The sequence below is a fragment of the Serinus canaria genome, chromosome 3 (genome assembly GCF_022539315.1).
Source record: "Serinus canaria isolate serCan28SL12 chromosome 3, serCan2020, whole genome shotgun sequence".
Taxonomy (NCBI): Eukaryota; Metazoa; Chordata; class Aves; order Passeriformes; family Fringillidae; genus Serinus; species Serinus canaria.
This window is the reverse complement of record NC_066316.1, coordinates 75,377,383-75,405,277: the sequence shown is the minus strand read 5'-3', so window position 1 is coordinate 75,405,277 and position 27,895 is coordinate 75,377,383. Positions and strand designations below refer to the sequence as shown.

The window sequence follows — 27,895 nt, the reverse complement described above, 5'->3', positions numbered from 1 at the left end:
CAGAACTGTGTTTTTTCATGTGGACAAACTATTAAGAAAGAGACTCATTTACTTTTTTTTAGGATGTCCCAAATCCTCTACAGTTTCTGAAGCCCTCATCAGACTGAAGCACCTCAGACTCAGTGAGTGCTGACAGTTTTATTTTTGAGATGAAGTAAATTTCTCCTCTTCACAGATTTGTGGGGGTTTTTCCACTTTTTCACTTATAATATTTCTCACCAACAAACGTCTGCCTATCTTGTAATAAACATATGGGGATCTATAACTCCTTGTATTATCTTGTGATAAAAATTATAGACCTTGTATTAAATGTACATGAAAATACCCGTCTACAAACAAACTGCATTTTCTTGTTCTTACTGGAAGCAAAGACAATAAAATATTTTTTCTCATGCTAAGCAGAAATATCTTATGCGTGTAGTCCCAGTAACAGCAAGGCTAAGGGTAAGTATAATTCTAAGAACGTGGTTAACTGAATTAGTCTTGAATCAGGAAGTACAACTCAGTAGTCTCTGATCTGCTAGTATTTTAAAATAATCACAATGATTCAACTGCAAGCCAAAAATTTAGAGTTAGTTTTGTACAAAAAAAATTAGAGAAAGGATATCATACTTTATTCTGAAAATTTGATATTCTATTTGAAATATCTGTCTTGCATTTAGTCTTTACACACTTGGCACAAACCTTTAGCTTGGTTTTGATTTTGGGTGTATTCTTCCCACTACTAACCACACCCATTCTGTCTACTACATGCATTTTAGCTTCCTTATAATTATGTCAGGGATCATGTGAAAGAACAAACTGTTTACCTACTCATACCTGACATGATTGCTACAATGTTCTGTGATAGGTGTGATTTACTCAGCCTTACCAAAAGGTACAAGAAACACATTAAACAGTTAATAATTTTAGTCCTGAACCTATCTTTATACTTACAACTTCAACCTTTTTCTTTAAATTTAAAACTGCATTGTGCAACCACTGATTTTCATAATCAGCCAGACTGACTGATTTAGATTAACCAGCGTGAACTTCACAGATTGAGGATCTGAAAACTTCAAAAGCAGACTGATGATGCATTTCTCTTTAAAAAAAGTGAAAAAAATTTAAAAAAACAGAAAAATCTGGTAGAACATGACATACAATTTACATCAAGCTGTGTGTTTACTTACGTTCACACGTGTCTCCTTTCTGCTGGTATCCTGCTTTGCAGATACATTTTCCAATAGGCACTAACCATTCTCCCTCGGCGCTACAGTGCATCTTCGGCGAGTTCTCCGCCTCCTCCTCCGCACTGCTGACACAAGTTCCTCGCACTTCAACTAAAGAGGAAAACTCTGAGCCAGTCACTGTGTCAGGAAAAATAGCTAAGTTCTCAATGATGGACCAGCACTTCTTGTAGTAGACTTTGACAGAGACCAAAGCAATGCAGGCCCCTACATCCTGAAACGCAAGGTAGAATCCTTTTTTGGACAAAGGTCCAATTTCTCTCACCTCTGTGTTAAGTTTCATTTTTCTCTCCCCAAGATCACCCTGGGTAAAACTTTCATCTGCTGCAATAGTGTCTATTTTTACATATTGGTTTTCTCGGATATTCCTGCCAGTGTCGTAGTCTGTTTCATAATAATACAAGTTAAAGGTTTCTTTACAAGTCCCCAGAACTCCAGGAAGACTGTTACAATCCCTCAGAGTGAATTTCAGTTCTACAAAAATCCTTTGTGCATTGCTTTTTGCAATCCAGTTAGTCCGAAGCCAGTTGTTTTGGTTTGATTCCATCACCTGGCATACCTGGTATGTTCGTATAGGAGTGTAGTTTTCATCCAGTCCACTAATTTCTTCCCACTAAAATGATAACAAACAGTTAGTAATAAACATGCAGTATGTCACCAGTTGTAACTACTGAGTATTTAAAAAAAGCTTCACACAACTCACATTTCCTTTCTTTTTAACAGTAAGTTGTTAAAAATACTATTAGGAACGTAAATGAAGAAAATATTTATTTATGCAGGAGTAGGCTCTCTCTCCTTTCATGTCTTTCCCACATACAACTTCTAAAAATCATTGTCATATCATGGGCATAGTTGAAAAGGGGCAGCTCCAGAAAAGGCTGTTTAGCATACCAGGTTCTGATTTCACCCTGAGCTCACACACATTAATGTCACAATGGTTTTTGAGTGAACAAAGACCAAAAGGAGTGAGGCAGCTTCTCTTTCAACGAAACCTAATGTCAATGAAGTCTTAGAAACTGAAATTGCTCAGCATTAGAGTACATAAAACTTGTGCATATAAAGCTTCTAATGAAACTTTCAGTTGCACAGAAAGCATGGGATCAGGGCCTGAAACTCATGAGTCAGATGATTCCCACCCCTACGTGATTGAAATGGCACAAAGAGAGGGCAAGAGAAAATTGACAGAATTAAAAATCTGAAAGAAAGGAAACACTTCAGCTGTCTCCCTTTCTTTCAGTGTACCTTCTGTTTTATTTACGAACTGAGAAGATAGGTAGGAGCTCCACCTCACCTCACCTTTTGTCCAGTGACTCTACCCCTATTAGAAGGGGCAAACTTTATTTAGCTGGGAGTTCAAATGAACCATGAGACTACAAACAGAATTAAAAACAACCTGTGTGACTGAAAGCCCTTTGGTTCAAAGCCTGAGTTTTGTTGATGCTCTCTCTTTAGGTTACCAACTGTGTAACGAGCTGGTAAGCCTTTAACAATCCCAGTCTTTAACAGCCTTTGGTAGCGTGGGAATTTGCACCTCCAGCAATGGCAAACCTTCCAGTGAAATCAACCAGGCAGATCTGCCCAGGTGTAACCAAAACAATCCTAGTCTCTCACCTTTTTTCACATTTCTTGTAACATTTCAGTGCCTGCAGAAACTGCAGCTGCAGTAAATTAGAGGAAGGGGGTGAGCTATCGTCACCTCAGGATACAGGCAACCATGACTTCTCTGGATGGCACTCAGCCCTCTGGCCCTGTGTCAATAATGCACTTAAGCTCACGCTTAAGATCAGTGACTGTACTTATGAGCTTAATGGTAAGCACATGCTTAAGTGCTTTGTGGGACTCGTATAGTCGGCACCTCTGCAGGATACAGCATCCACTGACATTCCTCATGCCGCCAACCATGGAAGGCACTGGCTTCCCAGACCAGGAGCCACACAGTGTACATTACTCTGCAAGCCTATTTGACAGCAAATGAGACCATTTTAATGTTGTTGTCTGTTTCAGGAAAAAACAGATGTTGCTGAATTGATACTGGAAGTGATCACCACAAAATATATCACAGCTGCAGATGCTGAAATGCACAGAAGTTGTAAATATCGAAGTGCATTTCAAGGACCTAAAGTTAATATAGATGAGATATATACAGTATTATATATTATATGCATATGGTATTAAATGATTGAAACAGATTATTAAATGCTCATGGAGTTAACTGAAGTGATTGCATCTGGAACAATATTAACCTCTGAACAAAAGAATGTCTATCTTCATAACAGATTTATTAGAGCTGAATGAGTAATTTTTTTCACTTCTATAAGAGCGAGAAAAAACCTGGCCCTGGACTGAGAGGGTTTTGGCTATACTAAGATAATAAAAAAACATTTCCCCATTAAAAATAAAAAAAAAAATCAAGATGACAAAAAAGGCATAAAGCCTAAAATTTTGCCAGGTAATGCTATGTCATTTGGGGTTTCTTTGAGATGGTTTGGTTTTTTTTCTTTTATATTTTATCTTGTGCAAGCAATCTTCCCTTAAGACACCAAGCCAGATTCTTCAAGAAGATATTCAGTAAGACAATCCATTCCATCTTTGACATGAAAGTGACTCTCATGCACCACACAACAGAATCTGTCTCCTTGAGTTTTGATGTGGATTGCTCCACCAAAACAAATCACCATTCCTCCTCAAAAAAACCAACAAACTGAAACAAACAAACAAAAAAAAGAAACAAACAAAACACATTTTACAAAATCAACCTACTCCTCATAATACAACACAAATTACTTTTCTCAGAGTCAAAATCCTACTATATGAGACTAGCTGGCATCAAAGGGATTCTTATGCTACAATCAAGAAAAATAATACAATTCACACAAGAAGCACTATTTTGTGATCCCAAGCATTAAGCACGGGAACTACTTTTCCATGTTTTGCCAAAGCAAAAAAATTAGGGAGATGTGATTTATGATGCAATTATGTAATCAGAGTGTCTGCAGCAAGAAAAAAAAAAAACAACTCAGTACTTCAAGATGTTTTCACCTGTGGCAGGTGAGGTCACCATTCATTGAGGCTTTCTTATAGTGAACAATTTTACAGACGGAAAGCTCCACTTTTCTTTGTCCTGCTTCAAAATATGGTGCAAATATTATACATATACATGCAAATCTGTTTGAATATGCCCTGTTCTATTGGTTTCAATTTCTGTTTTTTTAACTTCTTAGTTATCTTACCAGCATTAAATGTAGCATTTGCAGTTGAATGAGGCATTTAACGAGTGTCTGACTGATATATTCTCTACTGTGATTATGCAGTAGTTTCTCTCAAAATTTTCTGTGTTCATTCCCATGAAGTCTTTATTGCATAGTAAATAATTCAGTAATTAAAATTAGAAAAACATTTATTTTCAAAATTACATTATTAAAATTGTACTTTTATGTTAATTTACAGACAACTTTTCCTGAACACTTCCACACAAGCAAATCTAGCCATTAGTTTTGATTCACTTTTAATCTGTGATTGAAATTCACTTCTACCTCTGAAACTCACTTTTCACTATTTATTGAACTGGACTCTATTTTCATCTTTCAGTATGATGATGTGCAACATGTGCTGACATGTCGTTCATTATCTACAGGTTAGCCTAATATAAGTGCCACCAAGCTAATCTTCCAAACAGCTCTGGTAAAGGCTTCGATCAGCGCAAAACGCTAATGCTGAGGTTACTGGCCATCATACACACTGAGTCCGTGTTACATTCCCTCTGAAGTCCTTAGATTAGTTCCCAGTTTATGCTTGCATTGATACTACAATCTTGCTTTTAAAGAAAGACACTTCCACATTTTCATTGTTCTTATTTAAAGGATTTGTTACACTTTTATATCCCTACTCACACTTCACGCTCTTCTGGCTCCAGATTTCTTAATGAACTGAAGATTAAGGGACTGATCCCCCAAGTTCTTGTTCGTGCAAGGCGTCACAATAGATTCAGCAAGACTGTTTCCATGAGGAAGAACTGTCCATGTAATTTAGGATTTGTCAGACTAAGTTCATGTAGGATTGAGTTAAAATATGACAATATATCCATTATATCTTTCTGAAAATGTTCTTCCTCAAGGCTTGAGGAAGAAGAGGTTTTTTAACACTTTTAATTCAGACTGAAAGCAGCATTTCCCAACTTTACATATATAACAAATAAGACAATAACACTGATGTTTCTAAACATCTCATTTTTACAATGGTGTAATTTACAATGGTACATTTCATAGAATGCCATAAGATTAATTTGTACGCAAGCTGAAGGTGGCCTTAACCACTTAATTCGTGCCTGGTTCCAGATATCAAGCTCCTCAAGGCTTGGGGATGTTTCAAGTTTGGAATGTCATTTCAAACACATCTGCAGTATAAATGTTTTTATTTTAGAGCACTTCAATCTGTGCTATTCAATTACAAAGAAAACATCATAAACAAATTTATGATCACCCATTCTACAGAAAATGAAAAACATATTTTTAGAAAGTTTCTACACAGAAGCAGATCTGTTGTTTCTAAGGGAAGAAAAAAAAGTGATTTAAAATACTGTGTTATAAATATACAGTGTAATCCTTTGTACAGCACAAAGAAATACACTACAAAACATAAAAGTAACAAAAGTTTCCAAAGAGCCACTCGCTTTTAATTGGCTTGTACATTTGTACACTGCAACCTAAGGTTTCATTCTAAAAAAATGAAGAAGCCATAAACACTTGGTATGATTACTGATAGAAATATGAGGGGGAACTAGTTTAAAGCAGGTCTTTCAAATGCTTCAATAAACTGACTACTCATCTTTAAGAACTTAATTTTGCCTGCAGTACTTACCCCATTGGGAGGAGAGGAAATCCATTCCAACTCTGTCTGTTGTGCTTTAGAGTCCAGCAGTATTACTAAAAAAAAAAAAAAAAAGGAAAAAAAATTAAATTCCACAGCTTGTTAAACATAACGGCGGGGGGGGGGGATTTAAAACTAAGGAAAAAATATGAATTTTAAAAAGTGATAGAATTAACATAATTTTTGTACAGGTTAAGATTTCTTCTTCATATTATTAAAAAACTATCTGCAACCACAACTAGCTATTTATTTGTAAACAGACAAATGATTCTGTTCCATTCACATATAAGCAGATACACATATCTGCTTATACATGAACGTAAATACATAAATCTTTACAATTTCATTGCTTAAAACAAAGTGAGGGATTTTTAGTGCTCTGAAGTGTTATTAATCAGTCATTAAGATGCATGCTCCCTCCCTCTCCTTTTTCATAAGGACATTTTCCATATGCTGGTCATTACAATCAGCTTAAAGCACACAGACATTTCAACACATTTCCAAACTGATTTATACAGGACTGTTCTGCACCTCGCTGAGAGTCACATTGAAAAAGCAATGATCTTTTTTGAGTGCCAAAGTGAAAAACACTTACACAAGTATTTTTATTCCACAAGTAAAAGCAATAGTTCTGCAAATAAATGACAACCAGATATACAGAAAATAAAAGACCCTGCAATAACCTCACACCTCGCATACACAAAATCAGACTAATTCACTTTATGGTAATAGCTTCCTGAAATCTTCACATCGTGGTGACATTTATATACAGAAAGACATCAGTTCTAGCAGCACCACAATTATTTTCAGCTAAATGTAACCCTACCTCCAAAAGTGGTTAATCACAGCCTAATAAGCCAGCCCCTTAGTAGCATTCCTAATTTGAACCTATTCCATATACCTTTAGCTATAAAGCTATTTATAACTTTATACACAGCATTTCTGTGTTGTCTAAGATATTTAGTTGTTTGACTTAAGGCTGTAACTTGAAGCAACTTTTGCAGGTCTGACAAAACAGTTTTAATTCTAGCTTTGGCCCTTTCTCCAAGGAGAATTTAAGAAAAAATTACAGTGAATTACTAAAAAGATGCCTAAAAATTCATTCAGTAATACATGGAATGTTAGCTGAACACAAAACGGTAGCTTCCAGGCCTGTATTTCAGTAATGAAGTGGAACTACTCATTAAGGAAGTTTGATAGTCTTCCTCTAGAAAGATTACCTGCTTATGTCATTAAGGTTGGATTCAAGGGGCTTTACTTTGTAACACTTTCTATAGAAAAGCAGGTGGTGTATGCAGCGGCTTGTTAAACAAGAACATTTATAATGGTCCTGGAAAAAAGGTACCAACAAAAATTTAACCATTTCAGCACCAGCTACAAATTGCTATGGCTGCAATTAATTATACTTTTTATTTGGCAGTAATTCTCCATCACGTAGCAACGAGTGAGCACACGAGAAAAAGAAAAGATAACAAGTAAACAAAACAAACAAAAAAGAAAACCCACAAAGAAACAAACAAACAAACAAAAACCCTCAACACAGGGGTTTGCTCTGTAAACACCCCTTGTAAAGAAATCGTGGCGTTCCTTCTGGCTCCCAAAGTTACCGAGGAGAGCTTTCCATGCCAGCGGCTGCTGCCCTGCTCCCAGCGCGGGGAAACCCTTGGCTGTCACGGCTCGTTCGGCAGCGCGGGGAAGTGATGCGGGGCACGGCGCCGGGCCCCGCGCCCCCCGCCGGCAGCCGCAGGGGGTCCGCAGCCCCCCGCGCCGGGAGCGCACCGCGGCTCCTGCGCGCTCCATCCGCGGGGGAGAGGAGGCGGAGAAGCGGCGGGCGAAGCGCGGGGGCGCGGCCGCGGGAAATGGGCTCAGCGGGGCTCGCGCAGGCGGGGAGCAGAGGCCTCTCGCCTCCGCGGGGAGCGGCAGCGGCGCTCCCGGCGCTGCGCGAAGCTGCGCGCAGGCGGCCGCGCCCCCGCACCGAAGAGCGGGGCTTGGAGGCCGAGCGGCAGCGGAGCGCCGGTACCGCGGCCGCCCCCGCCACACCCCCGACAGCCGCGGTTTTGGGAGGAAGCGTCCGGGACAGCGGCCCCAGTACGGAGCCCCGAGCTCTCGCAGCCACGGAGCGAAGGGATAGCCAGCCCGCTCCCCGTGTCCGCGATGGACCCGACGGTCCTGGCAGCTGGGGGGGGGGGGGTTCCGCAGGTAACGCGGTCACTCTCTTGCTTAGAGAGACAGACCGACCCTGCCCCGTTCCTCTCCAGCATCTCACCGCGGCTTCTACTGAGCTACAGAAAGGAAACTCGGAAAACTTTTCAGCCTTTTACCCCTCCCATCCCTTTTCCGTACCCAGCGGGGAGGGGTAGGAAACCACGCGCGGCTGCTGCCGCCACCGGCCCTTCGGCGGGGCTGGCGGTGAAGCTGCAAAGTTACTTTTTTGTTGTTGTTATTTTGTTGGTTTTTTTTTTTTTCTTTTCTTTTTAAACTCGCTCTTTCTTCCGCGAGAGTTTTCTGCGCTTGCAGCAGGTAACCGCTATCAATCCCTGTCTGCCGCTCGCCCCCTCCTGACCCTCCTTTGGCTTGATAATTTTCCCCGAATATACAGACATTATACACGCACACACTCATAGGTATAGATGCATATATAACCACCCACACACGTATAACACAGAAAAATCCGGGACAGGCTACCAGTGGGAAGCACCGGCGTAGCTCCGAGGACGGAGTAAGCCGAAGGACAGAGCGGGGCAGGCAGTCCGCACCCTCCCCGCCTGCCTCCCCATCCGACTGCCCGGCCCTTCTCCTCTCCCCACCCCACGGCTACTGGCTAGTGCACCCCGCGTAAGGGTTTCTGTGCTTTAGTAAGGGTTTCTGTGCTTTACAGCCCCTCCAAATAAACTTTCGAAATGCTGCTACGGAAAGGCTCCTTCTTCTTTCCCTCTCTAATCTCGCCATCGACTTCGTCTTTTAAGGGCAGAGTACATTTTAATTGAGACATTTTTTTTAAGCTCCAAATGATATTTTATTGCATGCCAGAGGTTTGATGAAAAATACTGACGCATCCAGCTGAGGCGGGGGGGTTGGGGAACCCCAAACGCATACATATGCAGAGGCACCGAAAATGCCCTGCCTCCCCTTCCCATGTCATGTCGTGTGTGTCTTCGTCGTCCCCCCCCGAAGATGGAGACGGACCTTCGCCTTCGGCTGTCAAGCGCGAGCAGGGCGCTCCTTTAAATCATTTCGGATTTTCTCAGCGTGAAAAAAGAGATTCCCAGATGGGCTTTGTGAATTGATTTTAAACACCTCCATCAGTCTCTGATACAAAACTGCCTGATTTGTCTCCGTGCGCGGGGGAAACAAATGCGCGGGGTGCGCCTTACACAGATACCAGTATTGGACTGACGAGAACGGGGAAGCTCCGTTGCGCTACGCAGATGGTGTAAAAACCCTAAACCTCTCTCCAGCGATGCCGGGGTAGAGCACACACATTGCAGGCACACTAAGCCAGGTCGTATGCATCCTTTAAACACATGTCCAGCCTGCATGGCTGGGACGTGCAAAACTGCACCCCGATGCTCCTTCCCGCGGTCTGTGCCCGGCCCCGCTGAGCCGGAGCGCTGCAGGCCCCCGGTGGGGAGCGGCGGGGAGCGCCCCGCAGCCCCAGCCCCGCGCTCTGCCTTGCCTCCCACCAAGCGTCCCGAGCCCTAAAACTCGGCCCTCAGCCCCTGCCCAGGGAGCAGCGAGGTAACCCGCCCTCCCCGCACCTCCTCGGGAAGATCAGGGCTGGCACGGGAGAGCGACGCTCCCAGGCACGGATACCCGGGCCGGGGGCTCTCCCAGCCCCATTCCTCCTCATCACGTGCGAATGCCTCGCAAACCTCATTCCTGGGAGCAAAGGCAGTTGTCCCGGTCCCTCACACATACACACGCGCAGCCCCCAGTGAATGCCAGGCTTTTTCCTCCCTCCCACCTCAACTAAAAGTCTTTTTTTTTTTTTTCCTTCTGAGAGGGGGTCTGATAAGCAGCTGGCAGGGGCAGGAAGGTCCCCTACTGAGCTACCAAACAGACTTCGTGGGCAAAAGCAATAAATAAGCTCAAACTTTTTGTTTTCCGCATCACCTTACCTTCTTTTGCAGCCTGTGCCTCCCCCGTGTGTGCAAAGCGGAACAGCCAGACGGAGCACAAAATAATCCAAGAAGGGAGCCTACTTTGGAAAGCCATGGTGCAGGAGCGGGGTGATTTTATATTTCTAGCTCTCTATTCCTAGACACTGCCACTGCCGCCGCTTGGTGGGTGCTAGAGGACGGTGGAGAATTTGCTGTGCTAGGCTGTGGCTCGGCGCTCCCTCCCTCCAGGCTGCCTTTCTCTTTCGCCTCCTTCTCCTCCGCCTCCGCGCCGCTGCCCGGCTCCCGCACCGGGCCGGCCGCCCGCCAGCCCCGACTGCAGCCCGGCCGCCCGCGCCGCGCGCCGATAATATCAATGAGGGCAAGGGGGCGGGGCCTCGGCCGTGGGGCGGCCCGTCCCTCAACGTGACTGACAGCGCCTTCTGTCCAATCAGCAGCAGCTATCGGCGGCCGGCGGGGCGAGCCGCCCCTTGAGTCGCAGAGGCCAGGGGGGCGGGGCCGGCGGCGCTGGCCAATGAGCGCGCGGCGGTGTCGGGTGTCTGCCGGTGCCGGGGAGCCACGGGCTGCAGCGCCGGGACGGAGGGGCTGAGCCGAGAGCGGGTCCCCGAGCCCGGGCGGCTCCCGGCGCTGTCCCGCACGCCTGGGGGCGACTGCCCAGATCATCCTGCGAACGCGGGGTCGTCCGCGCATCCCTACCCCAGGATTCCCTGTGCTCTCCCCGCGTCGCAGCCGCCGGGGTAGCGAGGGAAGAGGGGTCCCGGCCACGGTCCGGCCTCTGTCCGAAGCCGAGCAGCCGCGGTGGCCGCCCGTGGTCCCCGCGGTGCCCGCCCGTGGCCGGGCTGAGCCGCCCCTGGGTCGCTGCCGCAGAAAGGGAAACTTCGGCAGAAGCTGTGGGATGGTTCCCTGAGGCAGCCCTGTCACAACAGCCAAGTTCCTCGGGGCTGACATCACTTGGGATCCCTTCCCTCTGTTGCGTTCGTGTTTTCCGCCCCGCGTCTCCGGTTTGCCCCAAATATGAAGAACAGGCAATATAGATATTAATGGCAATATAGATATTATGTGGGGAGGGAAAGGAGAGGCTGCTTCCCCCTGCCCTCTCCGGGTAATCTGAAGCGCGTGTAATCCTCTAACAATGAGACAATTTAAATAGGAGGGAGAAGAAAAAAAAGTGAAATCCGAGGTGGAGAGGAACTTGCCAAATCCCTCTTGACGGCGCTCATCCTGCGGACCGGGGGAGCTTTTGCCAGGGATCCATCACGCCCCCACCCCTCCGCTTTTCTTTCTCCAAACCCACACCTCGCTCCTTCGGAGTGAAACAGCTGCGGGACAGACAAAAACTTGCCGCTCCTCGAACGAGGCCGCGGAGCGGAGCATGGTGCGCGGGGCACGGTGCCTCGGTGCGAGCGCTCCTCTCCCGGGCCGCGCAGGGGCCGGGGCCGCGCAGCCCCCGCGGCGAGCGGCGGCGGCCCCGGCCGCGGTTCCAGCTCCGCGCCCCCTGCGCGCACCCTGCTCGGCCCCTGCCTCCTCCACCTCTGTCCCGCGCAACCTTCCCGGGGCCGGTGCCGAGCGGCATGGACAGGGTTTTTTACTGCTCCGCTAAAGGTGCATGGTCGTGTCCTTTCGAAGGATAGACACTGCGATGTAAACAGAATAAGTGACTGTCGTCTCGGAAGCAAGCGAAGGCAGCGAAGAGCCAGGGGTGTAACTGCAATTCAGTGTCAAGATTGTGCGAGAATCTGAAACACGCCTTGCGTACATGCGGAGCCTGATATAGAAAATGTTATGCCATAAATGGGAATTTAAATTGGGGGGCGAGGTTTGTTTGTGGAACCTTTAGGTAGATAAGACAAAATTAGAGTTACTACTACAAATAATAACAATATTGTAATGCTCAGCATTGACGGATAAGCAGCCACCATACTCCGGGCTTTGAGCGCTTTCCCTGCGGGCTCCTTCAGAGAAGGGTGCAGAGAGAGACTCCAAAATACACTGTATTTCTTTCTCTTGCTGAATAATGAATGTGGCTTAGAATATGACGGTTTTTGTGTTTCATTCAGAATGCTCTGTTGATACTTTGGATACCATAAGTGTAGGCATAGTACAGACTCTTGGTTTTCTCATCCTCTGCCGTCTGTCATACCCCTCCTCATGCATGTGTACTTAGAAAGGGGAGCTGTGCAGAACAGTGAGTAGGCTTATCTTCTTTTTAAAAGGCTGTTTAGAATACACGCAGGGATTTTGTGACTTCTTGGCAAATTTTCACGGGTGAAGTTAGTTTTCACGTTGATTATATTGTAACAGTGATTAACGATGATGTAGGAAGTCTTCAACCCAGTTAGTCCTCCACAGTTTCCTAGCATGAAGTGCTAACATTTATAATGTCATTAAGACAAAAATACAATTTTTACCCCAAAGAATGTACTGAAAAAATTGCATTGAGATTTTGAATGACTATGTTTATAAATATGTAGAAACTTGCTAAATGGAAATATTTACAGGAGAAAGGCTTAAATGGTAACGAGGTGTCTTCCTGTCCTGCATATAGTGTTAGGCCAGACAATTGTTTTTAACGTCACCTGCGCTTATACAGATTATATTGCACTATTTCATACAATCTAATATTGTATGTGTATGATACATGTATCAGATCATTCACGTATGCAAGAACTCTCAAAGTTATGTAAATATGTTAACCAAAAAAGGATGTGTGTGTACATGAGTGAGAATACAATGAAATTGAATAAAAGATTAAAAAAAGGAAGAAGTATATATTCTTCTTCCTGATCAACCCATTTTAAATGCCCTGTCTTCCTGATAACTGCAAATGAAGATAAAGATGACTTATTATATGTACTGTTTTGTTAAAACAGTCATGGATGTATTCACTGTTACACCAAACCATTCCATATACACCGAGAGTGTCTATTAGTGTTGGGGGTGTTGTTTTGTGCTTCTCACACATTAAATCTCTGTGAAATTGATGAAGAATTTGAAATCTTTTTTAGTGAATTTGATTATTCCATTTTCTCTGTTTATTTGTAGTGTTTTCTAATACTTCATTGTATTCTGTGGGATGCACATCTTATATTGCATCTCATGCAGCTGTGTTAGATCTGCAAAAAAAAAAAAACGGAAAAGAGATATAATACAACTGAACAAAAATACTCAGGCTAAATGGACTACAAGCCTCAGATTTGGTAACAAAACCTCTGAGAGAAGAAGGGAGAAAAAAGATGGGAAAAAAATGAATAGGGAATTTCATTCAATTCAGTGTGTTACTATTCAGGTACCACCAAAATAAATGGTTAATAGGAAAAAAAACCAATGTAATCCAAGATTGTCTCTTTATTCTGTTTTGTCCTTTTTTTCCTTCAGTCCAGATTCTGTCTTTTATTTTTACTTGTAGTTAGAATGATTTTCTTGACATTACCAAGTTTCCCTATGCTGGTGCTAACTTCATGCTAGCTGAGCTTCTCTATGCCGAATTGCAAAGCTCTAACCAGACTTTGGAAAAATACTTAAATAATTTCCTCCTCCCTAAATTTGACTAACTCTATCTTCACCAAAACTTTAGCTGAAATTGTGGCACAAGAAAAATGGGATGAATTACAGGGCTACACAAGCATATGTAAGGAAATTAGCATAATTTGAAAGTTGTTGCAAAGTTCTGTTTTCACTAATTTTCTTCTTGCAGGATTAATTCATTCTTTCTTTCCTACTTTGTGCAGGGCTGAAGTGAAATTTCAATAGTTTCAAAAAGCTGTTGAAGGTTAGCCTCAGACACCATTTCTGTAAATCAGGTTGAGTCTTGTTTCTGTCCACAGAACAGTGATCCTTAAGACTGGTTTTGAAAAAAGAAAACAATCCTTGAACTCTGCTTTACAGTAGCAAAAGAAGAAATTAGTTTTAAGTAATAAAAGATCTTCTAAACCCTGAACTTTTGGTCTTCATCTGAGTAATCCCTTTGCTGTTTTTATCCATGCACAAGATTTTCTATTAAATACATAGTACACCTTTTTGTGCAATTTTTGTCAATTTTTGTATACTTTTTAATATGAAATTCAATGTCTTTGTTACACTTCACTTGTAAGTTGTGTATGTATAATAAATCATTATATCAGACTATGCATTTAGTTTTACTGATGTAATGGCACTTACATTCTAAATCTAGACCAGAGATGGGTTTTCCATACACTGTCAATTTCAGATAATCTGGTGGATTTAAAAGTCAGTGTAGCTCTATTAATGTAAAGAAGACAATGTATTAAATAAATATTATTGGTTCATAAAGAAATTGTAGAGAATAGAGACAGGCTTGTTTGAAAAGCATGCTCATATAAAAAGTTCTTTTTCTAGTTAAAATGCCAGTTTAGTTTTGGGTTTTTAAAAACTATTTTAGTTAACACTAATCAAAAATAGTGCCGTAAAGCTTCACACTTCAAAGTCTTTACTTATATCAGAATGGTAATAAAAATTCACTGTCAAATTTTCTCTTGGGAGATTTAAAGTTGTACTGTGCTAAATAGATACATAGATCATGTTTTCCAAATCTATGAATTTTCAATACACTTTGAGAAACACTACAGAAATAGAGGTAGGATGGTGTGTCATCTTGCCATTTAATGGAAATGAAATATATTCTATAGAACAGCAGAAATTAAATTCACATTAAACATACAGTGAACAAAAAAAGCTTTTGCCTTTCCTGAGGAACAAGAGCAGAGTTGTAGAGGGTCCAAAAGCATGCTGCATGTGTGGGTCCTGTGAGACTGCTTCCCCTGATAAACCTGAATTTGGAAACTGCTTTACTGAGGAACAAGAGCCTTTGGAGAACATACTGTCTCTTTGTTGATCGTTCTTCAGAGTCTGCTAGTATATCACATTGTGCTGCAGACCTTCCCCTGGGAAGCTTGAGTAGGACAAGCCAGTGCCATCATCCTGTGATAGCATCTGGAGATATCCTGAAAGGAGATAATTTGCCTTTCTCACCTATGAATTAAAGGAGTGTCTTTGTGTCTGTATGCAACAGCAAGCATCTGCACATATAAGTTCCTTGTTGACTTCAATTCTTTGTAATATTTAAAGCTTCATTTTTTTCCTGGGATGTTTGTCATATTAAAAATTGTGCACAGAAGAGCCTGACCATACGGGCAGCTAATTCATATTTTCGTTAATTAGTTGTAAGTGACAGATAAACTCTAGCAATATGCTCCGGTGAGGTTAGTGTCTTCCTGTTCTTATTCAGCACAAGTGGCATCTGATCACTTCCATCTGTGACAATCCTAGATTCTTCTTTCAGCCCAGCTGAGGTGAAAAATCAGACCCAATAGATTTCCTGTTTCCATATATTACTTCCTCTTACAGTCAGTCTCAATCTCTCAATTTCTTTCTGTGAAAGAGCATGAAAGCATCTCTTCTCTCAATCTCCCTTCTGTGTTAAGAGGTAGGAGGGGAAAGGATAAAAGAACAGATGCAATAACCCTGATTTAGTTCTGAAAGAGAAACTACAGATTGCAATGGCAGGAGTTCCAGTGCTTTCACCTCTAGATCCAGGAAGTGTAGTGATGTGGAGCATCACTACTGACAGGAAAGCTGCCAAAGTGTATGGGAGAAGGTGTTCCTTGAAGTAGAATAATTTAGGAATTGCATCTCTCAGGAGTACAACCCTCTGCAGATTTCTCTCTTTGTCGTCTTTTATGTATTCTCATACTCTGTCAAGTTCCCATGCAGATAGATATACATGGTCCTGGTCTGTGGATTTACCTCTCCCCAAAACTGATCTCTTATTATCCACTGCAAGTAAACCAGATTTCTGGCAAGTAATTTGTGGAAGCTTGTTTTGTGCTCAGATACTTGATGCTTGCCAGATACATTTAATCACAAGACCTTGCATATTTTATCCCCTTTAAGTATGAAAGTGCACGTGATAGTGTGTTTCATGGGTAAGTAATGCTTTATTCAGAATGCATTTCCTTTTAGCTTGAATTTGCCAAATTTAGTTTCAGGATGTGATTTCTTTAGTATTTACTGTAGTGTGATGAAGGTTAATAGAAGTACCTTACAAACTGTCTTTCTACAGCCAGTTCTGGTTTGTGTACAGTAATAATCACATACAAATGCAGGCATGATGCAAATCCCCTGTACAATTAAGCTACATGGCTGTATAAAGAAGAAAAAATGCTTTGCTTTAGTAGACCCTAAAGGGCAAGCTAACCCCTGCCTGGACCAGTAAATATGACAAATATAAATCACAGTATGGCAATATTGCCTCTGGTCCCCTTCTTTCCTTCATGCAACCAGATTAGCTATCTCTATCCCCGTGAAAACATGCGCCACAAATGGATAATCTCACCCCCTACACCACTGAATAGTTTATTTTTCTTTTAAATAATATAATTTCACATGCATTTGCCAAGCAAACTCTTAGTTGTTTCCCGTCTAAGGCCTCAGTTCAGATAATGTTTTCCTCATGTAAGTGGTTCCATTGATCTAGATGAGAGCTAGGTGATACTCCAGCTGAATGAGAGTGACACTCTTAACACTAAGTATCTTTCATGCTGTTTCAGGTGAAAAGCACTTATTTTCAAGAAATACTGTATGTGTCCTTTTGCACATGTTTTTCTTGAGAAGGTGATTGAGCAGTAGTGATAAAAAAAGCTAAATGGTGCAGTGGGGTGTGCTTTCTTATACATCAGATTTTTTGTGTACTCCTTTCTTGTGAATAATATGGCAGCTGTCTACAGTAATTCATCTGTCATTGTGTTGCCCAGTTGTGTAGATTTAGGGTTTCTAATCCAATGCATAACTTTCTTAATTCTGGCTACTCTGAATAACCTTTTGCTACATTGTTGTCTACAGTGTATCTGATAGGTGACAAATATATTTTCTACTCATAGTACATATCTTAGAGCATCCTATAGTTTTCTTTGGTTTATGATTAAATTAACCATTTATTATCTAATGCACTTTGTTTTATCTCAAAGCTAGACTACAATTTTAGACCAGTGTCTGCCTTGCACTCTGTAATTATTTTTGATCTTAACAATCTTCTTTGGGTAGACTAAAAAGACTATCTGGTATTAATTTATTTGAGACTTTATTTTTTCCCTTTTAATAGTACAATTCAAAACATTAAAGTCATGAGTGATACATGAATTAACAACATCTTCTGTTGTGTTACATGAATTAACCTCTTCTATTTCCCTTCACTTTTAAAGTTTTTTCTTTATTCCATTTTCAAATATAACCAAATATACAAATAATGTTACAGGAATGAAAATTAATAAATATATCTGACAGATTGAGCCTTTAAATGAAAGAATTCAGAATTTTGCTCTCTGTGAGGTAATATGATTTTGTATTTCTTTCACTTATTTCATTTGTACACTACTAGAAAATATTCTATAACTGCTGTATTACTGCAGTAAACCCCACAGTGAGAAATACACCTACCTAAGTGAACTTCCAGTATTAAGATTAAAAAAAATATTAAAAAAGGTAGTCTACCAGACCCAGGGCATCTGCAAAGGATATTTTAGAAGAAATCTGCCTCCTGAATTCCAGGAGAAAAGATCTACTCTTCTTTTCCCTTCTTCATTGTTAACATATATTTTTCTACTCATCCCATATGGGTAGTGGGAGTTTGTTTTTCCCCCAAATGGTCACAGGCTTGTCAATGAATGCTGCTACACAACAAACAAACAAACAAACAAACAGAAATACCAAAACAAAACCACCCAAAAATTTGCCATTGTGTGCCTCTTAAAATTCACTGTCAAAGGACATGGCAGGCTTAAAGAGAATTAAGTCACCTTCTTATTTGGTAAGCTGAAAATACCCTCGTATTCTGAAATGCTCAGAGGTCCTGTAAAATTATGGCACACTTCTAAAGCTGGCTGGTGCACTGCAGGACCAGTTCAGCCTTTGCTGCCTGGAGCCCTGTCCCCAGTCCACTCTTCCTTCCCCCAACCTGGCCTTAGCTTTGCCCCTCCTCGCTGTGATTTGCAAGTCAGTGCTCTGAAGGTTTTCTTGTGGCACGCCTATGCAAAGGCTTCCTCTCCCAGAGAGAAACAGGGAGGCTTTGCTGCTATTCCTGCCTCTTTGTCCTGCCATATAATGTGCCTTGCAGATAGCCAGCTGTAGGATAATTAAGCTAGATTTTAGGTGCTTAATCAGGCTCAGCAAAATACCCTAGTTTGTCACATTCCTTCCTGCTGAAATCAGAACATAGCTTTAAGTCTGCACTGCCTCTACTGTACCTGTTAGTAACTGCTGGCAGCTGGCAAGAGCTTCATCTGAATTTGGATTCACTAGGAGATTATTTAAGATACTTTTCTTTCAAAACAAGTATTGTACTGTATCTGTTCATACTGAGACTTTTCAGTACATTTATTTGTCAAATATGCATATGTATGTGTCTACATACATAATTTCCTCATAAACTCAGTAGTCTTAGATAAATGGAATGGAGAGATAATACAGCTTCATGCACGAAACACTGTTTACAGAGGGCCAGTCTCTTATCTCCTGTGAATTGACATAATTGCAACAATATTATGCTAGTTGGGGCTTTTTGGCAAGAATTCATGACAGTTACATAATTCATTACAGCCTATTCTAACCTACTGAAATCTATGCATATTTTTAGGCGTAGCTTGTACGTTCTCACAGATTCCTGCTCTGAATTCCCTATTGATGTGCCCTCAGGTTCCCCCTGGGTATGCTCCTGTCACTGTGTCACTTTGAGAGTCACTGTTGCAATTCTTCCACCTATACAATTCTCATAGAAGTCAGTGCAGTGTTTAGATGCACATATGTAATAGGGCTGGATGTTGGTCAAAGCACAGTAGGTCCTGAGCTCTCTGAACAGTCCTTCACACACACTTCCAATTACCAAGTGCTGTGAGCCTGAGCCTTCCTTGATATGAACCCCTGGAGTTGGTGTTTTAGTGCACCTGCTGAGATATCAAACTTATGATGAGTTATACCATTTAAAGCTTTCAAAAGTTGTTTATCTGGATATTAAAAAGCAATTATCAAGTGTCTGGATAATATTAGATTTTTAAAGGAACAAAAATTCTGCATTCTTTTGTGGGGATGGAGAGGTCTTTCTCCACCTCTTCCCCCATTTGCTTTCCACCTGACTTTTCTAGGGGGCTGGGAGTTGTTCCTGAGGAAGTTTGACTTCCAATTGAGACAGTAACCTACAGTCAGGTAGGAGATGTTTGAACTGCCACCTTCTGCACATTCTCACTGAGCTATGCCTGTTCTGGGAAGCATCCTCTCTCTCCTGAGGGCACAGCAGGTCTGCATGACTGCTCTCTCACTGTTTTGGTTCTGTTTCAAGACTGTGCTGGAGGAACAAGAGGAGTGAGAGAAGATTGAGTGTTCAGCCTGCCTCCTCCTCTGCCCAGCTGATCTAGGGAGAGGGGCAGCTCAGGGAAGCAAAGTAGCAGGAGTTAAGACAAAAAAGGGCAGGCTGCTGTGCTGTGCAGGGGTATACTGGATCATCACTGTGGATACTGTCACAGACACTTAACAGTTTTGTTGCTGTTTGGTGCAATTACTGCTGATGCCATCGGGTATGCTGTATTTTCTATACCCTACCTTTTTTCCTCACCTTCAGTTTTGCTGTTCATAGGGAATTATACAATTCTCAGAAAGGTGTAGCTTTGATTTCAAAAAGTGTCTGTGTCCAAATGATGAAAAGCCAGAGGAGTTGATAAGGAGGCTAAAATAATAAGATTGTTTTAAAACTACATTTGCTTATGTTTTGTGCTGCTTTATCTGCCTAGCATGCAGATAGGTGTGATAGCCCCACTTTGCTGACAGTTGGGTCACATTAATCAGGCTGCTTCAATTACTGCTTCTTTTTACCTTCAGCTGCCTGTTGCTGTCCAGAGGAATTCCACATGTTTCTGACCAAAGAGGAGACAGCTTTGCTTGGTTAAATTTTGTTTTGCTACATGGAAAGAAATTAGTTCACATCAAAGTTACACTAACTTCAGTGACAGGTAAGATAGGTGTGTAGCAGTTTGAACTGATATAAAACTCTGGAACCTGGCTTACAATGAATGTCTTAACACAGCTCAGGAAAGCAAATCCCAGCACAGTATAGCTCACAGAATTGCTACAAAGGAAATGAATGAATGAAAACTGCATGATTAAATGCTTTCATCTGGAAATTTTGGTGCAATATTCAGAAACTCTACAAATTCTTCTAATTCATCATACTCTTTGTTTATTTCTAATAAATTATTGTGGTGATGGAAGGAATTCATTACCCTTTCTACACACTTCACTAGTTGCAGGTCATTTATTAATCTGTGTTATCTGGTAAGACTAAAACCAGCTGTAATTACATTGTTAAAAATTGATTAATAAGCAGCCCACATCACTAATATAAGCAAGAAGCAAGATAAAAAATCTTTTAAAGATGTAGAGTAAAATTTGAGCATTCCTTTGGGAAAAAGAAAATCTGGATCTTCATAAATATTCATTTTTGTAAAATTCCATTTGCTTGCCCAGCTGTATTTTTGAACACCTTTTGGAAACAGATTTACAAGTAAATTCAATTACACTAGAGTAAACGAACTGCATTCACAAAGTGGTATTAATGTACTAAATGAAACATTTAAAATGAAACATTTTTTTTAGATAGTCTTCAGCTAACCATGCTTTTTTTTTCATTCTGAATTTAATCATATCATTAGGCATACATTTGTTTTAAATCCATTTCTATTTCACAGATTTTAAAACAATATTGCAATTAGACATACATTATTAAAAACACTGCAGATTCCTAAACCTTGCTTTTGTAGGTTTTCAATAAAGTCAGTTTGATTGAAGTGACACAGATGAAATTATTAGTTGTCAGAAACTTGGATTATTATTAAGGGTAAATAAGCAGAATGTCTCTGGCACTTGAAAAAATTGGGGAACTGATTTTTATGATATAGCTTTATGGGGAATAAATTTGATGGAAAGAAGATGCTTTTAGAAAAGATGTTTTAAGACTATCCTCAATTAATCATAAATGACAAATCTCATTATAGCAGCACTATTGTTAAGGGTCTGTCAGTATTTCCATTACAAACCTGTATTTCAAAGATTTATAAATGGGCTACAGAAATTAACTCTGGGATGAAATTTGCTGTTCACACTCTTCACTATTGGATTATACTTTCCTCACAAAACTTTAAGAAAATCTGTTTTACCTTTTTCAGTTGGTATGCTTCAAAAGAAACAGAAGTGAGAAGTTCTGTTGATGGCTTTTTTGTATGTATAATTTTTAAAAAGGACACAATTTAATAGATCAGGAGAACTATGATTCTATAGCATAAAAGATCCAACTTGCCTTTTTTTCCTTTCTGTCCCTGAAAGGATGACCTATTTTAGCTTGAGTTCAGCTTGCAATAGGGTTGCAATAGGACTGCTGAAATTCTTTACTCAGTCTTCTAATCCTTTTAGGTTATGTCTTTCCATTTCATTACTAATCAAGGATTTGAGACCTGTTTTTTAGCTCATCCAAATGTGTGCTAGTCCAAAGCATGCTTGACCACTGGGATCTTATAGGACTTTGAAGCAGAGCCTACTATTTCTGCAGAACTGATTCTCTAGGGTGCAAAAATAATTATATCTAGAAAGTCCAACCAGTGTAAAGGTCAGTAGTGCTGTGGCTCTTCAGTATTATGACTCAGGAAGGTAGATGTCCTGTCAGGCTTTTGAAGCCCCTGAGAGATGGGGAGAATTCCTAAAGGGCATTTTGAAGAGGACCAGAACCATGTTTTTAGATTTCTAAGTACATACTCTCTACTCAAGGATGTTGGAGGTGATGCAGTTGTCCTTTTGTGTTGTTCCGTACTTGGAAGACAGGACTATCCACATACATGTCCAGAAACATTCAATTCCTTGTTGGATAAGGCTCTGAGCAACCTGGATTAGTTAGAGATATTTCTGCTTATATCATGGGGTTGGGCTAGATGACCTTTAAATGTCCCTTCTAACCCAAACTTGCATAATTTTATGATATTGAGGCGATGATAAAGACATCTTGTTATTGGCATCTGTCCATGTTTTTTTTTACCTACTTTGGCTAAATCTGCCTTGGTAAGCCATGTCTGTGCATGTTGTCTCACACTGGTGGCCTGGTAGAGGAGTTTCTGTAACCCACTGCTCAACTGTTTGAGCACCAAATCAGTTACCCAGTTCCAGGCTCCCCATGGGGAATTTCATCTGCTTGTGCTCAGGAATCATTTGGGAAAGTACTAGCTGATCTGGTCACGTTCTGCTCTAACAGCACAAATAGCTGATGTTTGGCAGGATTCTACACTGTTCCTTTATTTACTAGTGCATATAGAAATGTTGAGGTTATTCAGACTGACAAGACAGCTAGAGATTGGTTTGGACACAACTGAAATATGTAATCAAGATGAAGTTTGCCAGTTCCAAATGGGGAAACCCAGCTTGAGAGGGCCAGACCTTCAAGGTGACAAAGACTGTTTGACCTCTAGAGCTGGTAGCTTTGAATGACCAGGGTATAGATGTGCACTGACAACTAAAAAAATTCCAGGTTTATAAGGGGGCATAGGCTCTGGTCCTGAAGAAACACAGTATTTGTCTGGCTGTCCTGTGCTCTTTAGTAAGAGTAAAAAAAAAAAATAAGATGCTCTTTTACCCACTATTGCTGAAAAGTTATTTTCTTAATAGTAGCCTTGGAATAGTCACGCACTAAAGATCACAGCCTGCTACCTGGCAAATCAAGCTGCAAATGAACCTACCAATTACCACAAGTGAACCTTTCAGTGACTGAGCAAGAGGCTGGCATGCGTGATCCATGTGTGCAACCAGACAGAATCTTTTTTAACCACATCTCTCACTTCATCTTAGATGGCAAACTTGACTGGCTGACGAGAGATAGTACCCTAGAACCGAAAGTCAAGCTGAATTACCAAGACACTAGATTTGAATAAGTAGATTAAAAAAGGAAACCAAGTTCATGGAAGGAAGATATTCAATGTGCAATAGCAATTTATTGATGGCATGGTTGTTGTGTTGAAAATAACAAACCTGCTGTTTAGAACAGGTTGTTGTTGTTAACAAACCTGTTGCGTAGAAGACGGAATTTATGAAGAACAAAATGCATGATCTTGTGTTTTACACTATTTAGAAAACAGCATTTATTATAGTTAAAATCTAGGCTGATATCTAGGCTGATAACTTGATTAATTTAGACGGTGCTTAAGGAGAAAAAAACCCTTCTATTTTATTCAAGAATGAGTTACCTAATATTTCAGGTGGAGAGTAATTATGTTGTGTCACTTTGTACCCATTTGCTGTTTATCTTTATACAATGTTGACCATGCTGAGGACAGTAGAAACTTTACAAAATATGATGTTATCTTCTAAGAGAAGTGGGTTAAGTGAACAGAAAAATAAGTATTTAATGAATTTTTCTTTCAAAAATATTCTCTTTTCCAGGTATTTAAACAGTGGTATTTTATTTTAAAAATAAACTAACTGAACATCTGTAAAAGTTAAAATGTGGTACAGACCTCTCCGCAGTATGCATTTTAGTGTGGTATTACCAGAAATAATGGGGCCAAACAGTAAATTTTCATAGACATTCATAGGTAAGTGTATGCTAACTTGTATTTGTTGATGATTTTTGAGACTGGAAGATGTGATATGTGAAAAATATAAAGGTTATTTGTGCGATAATTACTTTTAAAAAGTTTTTAAAAGTTCCATATCTTTCAACACATATAAGTATTTCTAAAAAGAGGATTATTTCCCTTTATTCCATTTTATCTGTGTCTGTTAAGGACTAGAATTTCCGTTGTAGAACTTTAAAAATCAGCCACTTACTGACAATAGAAATAACTTCATAGCATGGGTGAGGATGAAGCCCTTCATTTCTGGCATAAAAATCATTGATCTATCCAAACTTTAACAAAGGCAGTCAGTGATTCATTACTCCAAACATATCTAAATGTTTGCGGACTATTGTTAACTAATAGCCTAATCAACAAAAAATGAAGAGGAGTTACTGAGCAATGTTAATTCTAAGCACTGCATCTGCTTAATGACTCACATGCAAATGTTATCAAAAAGGTCCTTTAGCTCTCTCTTTCACTTCAGGGTTCATTTGAATATGCTGCATTTCAATTTTCTCTTTTGCTTAGCCTAGCTTGGCTGAAGGTGTATATTACACAGTGTAGTGTGTAAGTGGTCAGGGCTGGCCCAGAGTGCTTGCTGTACACAATAGGAAGTCCTTGGGGTCAGGAGCATGAGCACAAAAAAAAAAAAAAATACTGATGGAGAAATTCCTTCTTTCTTATAGACATACAGAAGTTACAGGACCCTGGAGGCTGAGCAGAGAACCACATCTGACTGTGTTGTCCCTAGCCTGCTTGTATGAGTAGCTGCTGAGTTGAGTTTGTTTAAATCTTTACCTGTATTATTTCTCATGCTCGCTGCCTAAAACTGAAAGCCTCCATGTATGCACGTTGAAGGAGTTCTTGCCATGAAAAGGACTGAATTTAGAAGAACTGGAATGGAAACAGCCCCATAGAATACCTTAGGATGATTGGAAAGCATGATATCAGCTTATGAGAATGTGTGGTGTCAGCTGATTTTGCTGCACAGCCAGCAGGCAGTGTGTGACTTGCCACCCTTCTCCCATATGCACACTTGTGCCTTCTGTGGGTACAGTGCTGTACCAGGCAGGCTGAAGTTTAGTGAGGAGAGAAGCTCTGGTGTGCCTTTGTGGAAAATACAGAAGATTCTCCAGTTGTGCCTTCTGTTGCACATTTTTAACTAGCATGTTGAAATCGCCACAGCTTTTAGGTGAATTTCACCAGCCAAGTTCTGCACCTGGAAATCTTATGGTATAAATTCTTCCTGTTTAGTTGTCCCACACAGGCTGTTCCTTTCTACTAAAATCATAGCCTGTCCTCTGTAACAGATCATGGGACCTAAGCACAAACATGTATTTGGCATCTTATGGTGGTATTTGTAGAAAATCCTAGTAGTCTGCAGGATTTTTGTGTCCTAAGGAACCAGACTGATATTTGTGCATAAAAATGAAGCTGTAGAATGTGCTGAAAAATCTGTATTTTTTGTTTTCCTGTAGAAAATCCAAAAAGAAAAAATGAAAATATTTTTCTATTTGAAGGCTTTTGGTCATGGTGGAATTTTGTTTTCTTTCAAAGAGAAATTAGAAAAGTTAAATCAGATTTTTCTTTTCAGAGAAATACCTTAGGTAGAAACTGTTTATTTGCTTATTCATTAATTTTAATAAAGAGGGTTTATTTAAAAAAATATTCCCTAACCAACTGTAATTATATATTGAACATTATTATGAGGAATATGCTGCAAAAATCTGCTAAATACCTATAAAGGTGATTTAAAAAGTGAAACAACATCACGAAATATAACGAAGCTTTTAGACGTGACAGAAAGCAAACAAAAGCTATATGCCCATAAATAAATAAGAGACCATGTTCTGTTCTTTACTCCTGTTTGCATCTCCTCCCTTCTAAAGGAGGCACTGCTGCTGCAGCCAATCCTGCTGCCTTGAGTGCTGGCCATTCCAGGCAGTTCCACCTCTGAGCCTCTCCTTGCAATAATTACAAGTCTGGGTGGGAAAAGCCATAGATGGTCACAGGTCTCTGTTTAGAGCCATGCCCTGCTCCTGCTTAGTTTCTTAGTAAAAATGTAACAAAGAGTAATTTTCTGCAAAAAAATTGGCAGCAGTTTGGTTTACCTGCTGGACTTGATCCTCCGGGTCTACAGAGCTTTTCTCATGTGGGAGAGCCTCACCACAGATAAGCAGAGCACAAGGAGAAGCTTAGGCCTGAATTAAGAATGGCCTGTTTTAGATGATAATTTTTAATAGAATGTGAATCACCACCATGTCATCAAGAATAAAGCGGAAATGCATGAGAAAATTCTGTCAATAGAATGCTATTTCCATGGTATATTTTGCATGATTACAAATTGCATTTGCTGTAATAAGTTACAAATGTAATTTATTAAAAGTTAAAATCAGGACTGAGACAAGTCATTAAAAATGTATAATATACAAAATTTTGTTTCTCCTGATGAATGTGAAGTTTTTGAGCTCAACTCGCCTCATTAGTATGTGACAGTGCCAGAAGATACTTTGATCCAGAAGGCTAGATATACATTCTCTATGCCATAAACACATTTTAGTTTTAATAACAATCCAAGAGGTTCAGCATATTTCTTAATAAAAGATCAATGCAGTAATATGATTAACCACTCTGTGTTGAATTCTTTCCATTTGTGAGAAAAGATAGTTCAGGAGCTACAATGCAGTGAATAGCAAAATGACTAATTGATAGACAGATGAAGGTTTTCCTAAGGGTTTTTTCTTCCTCCCCTCCCTCAAGTCTTTCTTTGTTGTTAGAATGCTGTTAACTCTTTTGTTTAGGGCCTCTTACCTTAAAACAGGCTTGTGGAAGAGCTTTTCATATTTTTTAGCAGTAGATTTACTTGCTGAGTAAATATAGCTGATGAAAGAAAAGCTGGTGATCCATAAAAGACCAGGCTGCAGGGATCCTCATTAATCTTCCAATAGTTTTTGCTGTCATTCCTCTTTAAAGTTCCTCCTTGCCTTGTAAAGTGTTTGGGAAAATGTAGGAGCACTTTTGCCTTCCACTAAGCAGTGACTTTCAGCCAGATCCCAACAAAAGCTCTCTCTCCCTTTCAACTAATTTTAACTTCAACTGTGTCATTGGGCAGGGTTCTCAGCTGTGAAAGGGGAAACATTGTTTAACTGAGTTTTACAAAAGGAAGACAAAGAAAAATCCAATTTTCTTGTTATCTGATGACGGTAATGTGACTACATCACTAAATGCATAAGATAAGTAGGATACAATGATAAAGTAAATTGAAAAAAATATAATATATTCAAATTTAAAGAAGAGACTGTCCTTTGGAAAGCTTGACTTCTCTTGCAGAGATAATGAAGCATACGGCATGAAATTGAGAAAGTTAATATAATTAACTGTGATGGATTATGGTAAGATCATGAGAATATTAGGATGGAGGCCTCCAGTTTAGAAGCTATTTCAGCTTTGGGATTGCTGAGCTGATAGCCTCTCAGCAGGGCCCAAAGCATGGTCTGCTTCTCCCAAGGATTGTTAAACTGACACATTCAGATTACCTATCCCATCCTGTCCAGTGTTTTAGTGCATCCATCAGATGTGCTACCACTAAGTCTTTAGCCTAAGGAGTCACTGAATGATGGTTTGGGGTGGAAGGGACCTTAAAGATCATCTAATTACAACCCTCTTCCCAAGGACGTGGGAACCTTCCATTGAATCATTTATCTCAAAGCCTCTTCAAACCTGGCCTGGGACACTTCCAATGATGGGGCATCCACAACTTCCCTGGGAAACCTGTTCAAGTGTTTCTGTATCCTCACAGTGAAGAATTTCTTCCAGATATTTATTCTAAATCTACCCTCCTTCAGTTTAAAGCCATTCCCTCCTTGCCCCATCACTGTTTAAAAGACATTATTTACGAAGTGCCTCTCCAGCTTGCTCGTAGGTCCCCTTTACTTACTGGAAGGCTGCTATAAGGTCTCTCTGGAATCTTTTCTCCATGCTAAATAACTCCAAACCAGCTTTTTCTCTTGGTCTTCATTGGAGAGAG

The 27,895-nt window shown here is 40.6% G+C and overlaps 1 protein-coding gene across 5 annotated transcripts in view; it reads right to left on the bottom strand.

Moving 5' to 3' along the window:
* EPHA7 (EPH receptor A7) overlaps positions 1-10,521 on the bottom strand; it is a 166,082-nt gene extending 155,561 nt beyond the window's left edge. For all 5 annotated transcript variants that reach the window (XM_018918282.3, XM_009093552.4, XM_009093545.4 and 2 more), the window contains exons 1-3: positions 10,214-10,521; positions 6,087-6,151; positions 1,173-1,842 (exon numbers count right to left, since the gene is read on the bottom strand). In XM_018918282.3, the coding sequence (XP_018773827.1) occupies positions 1,173-1,842; positions 6,087-6,151; positions 10,214-10,310 (832 nt within the window). In that variant the 5' untranslated portion in view covers positions 10,311-10,521. The remainder of the gene's footprint in view (positions 1-1,172; positions 1,843-6,086; positions 6,152-10,213) is intronic.
* Between the last annotated feature and the right edge of the window lie 17,374 nt (positions 10,522-27,895).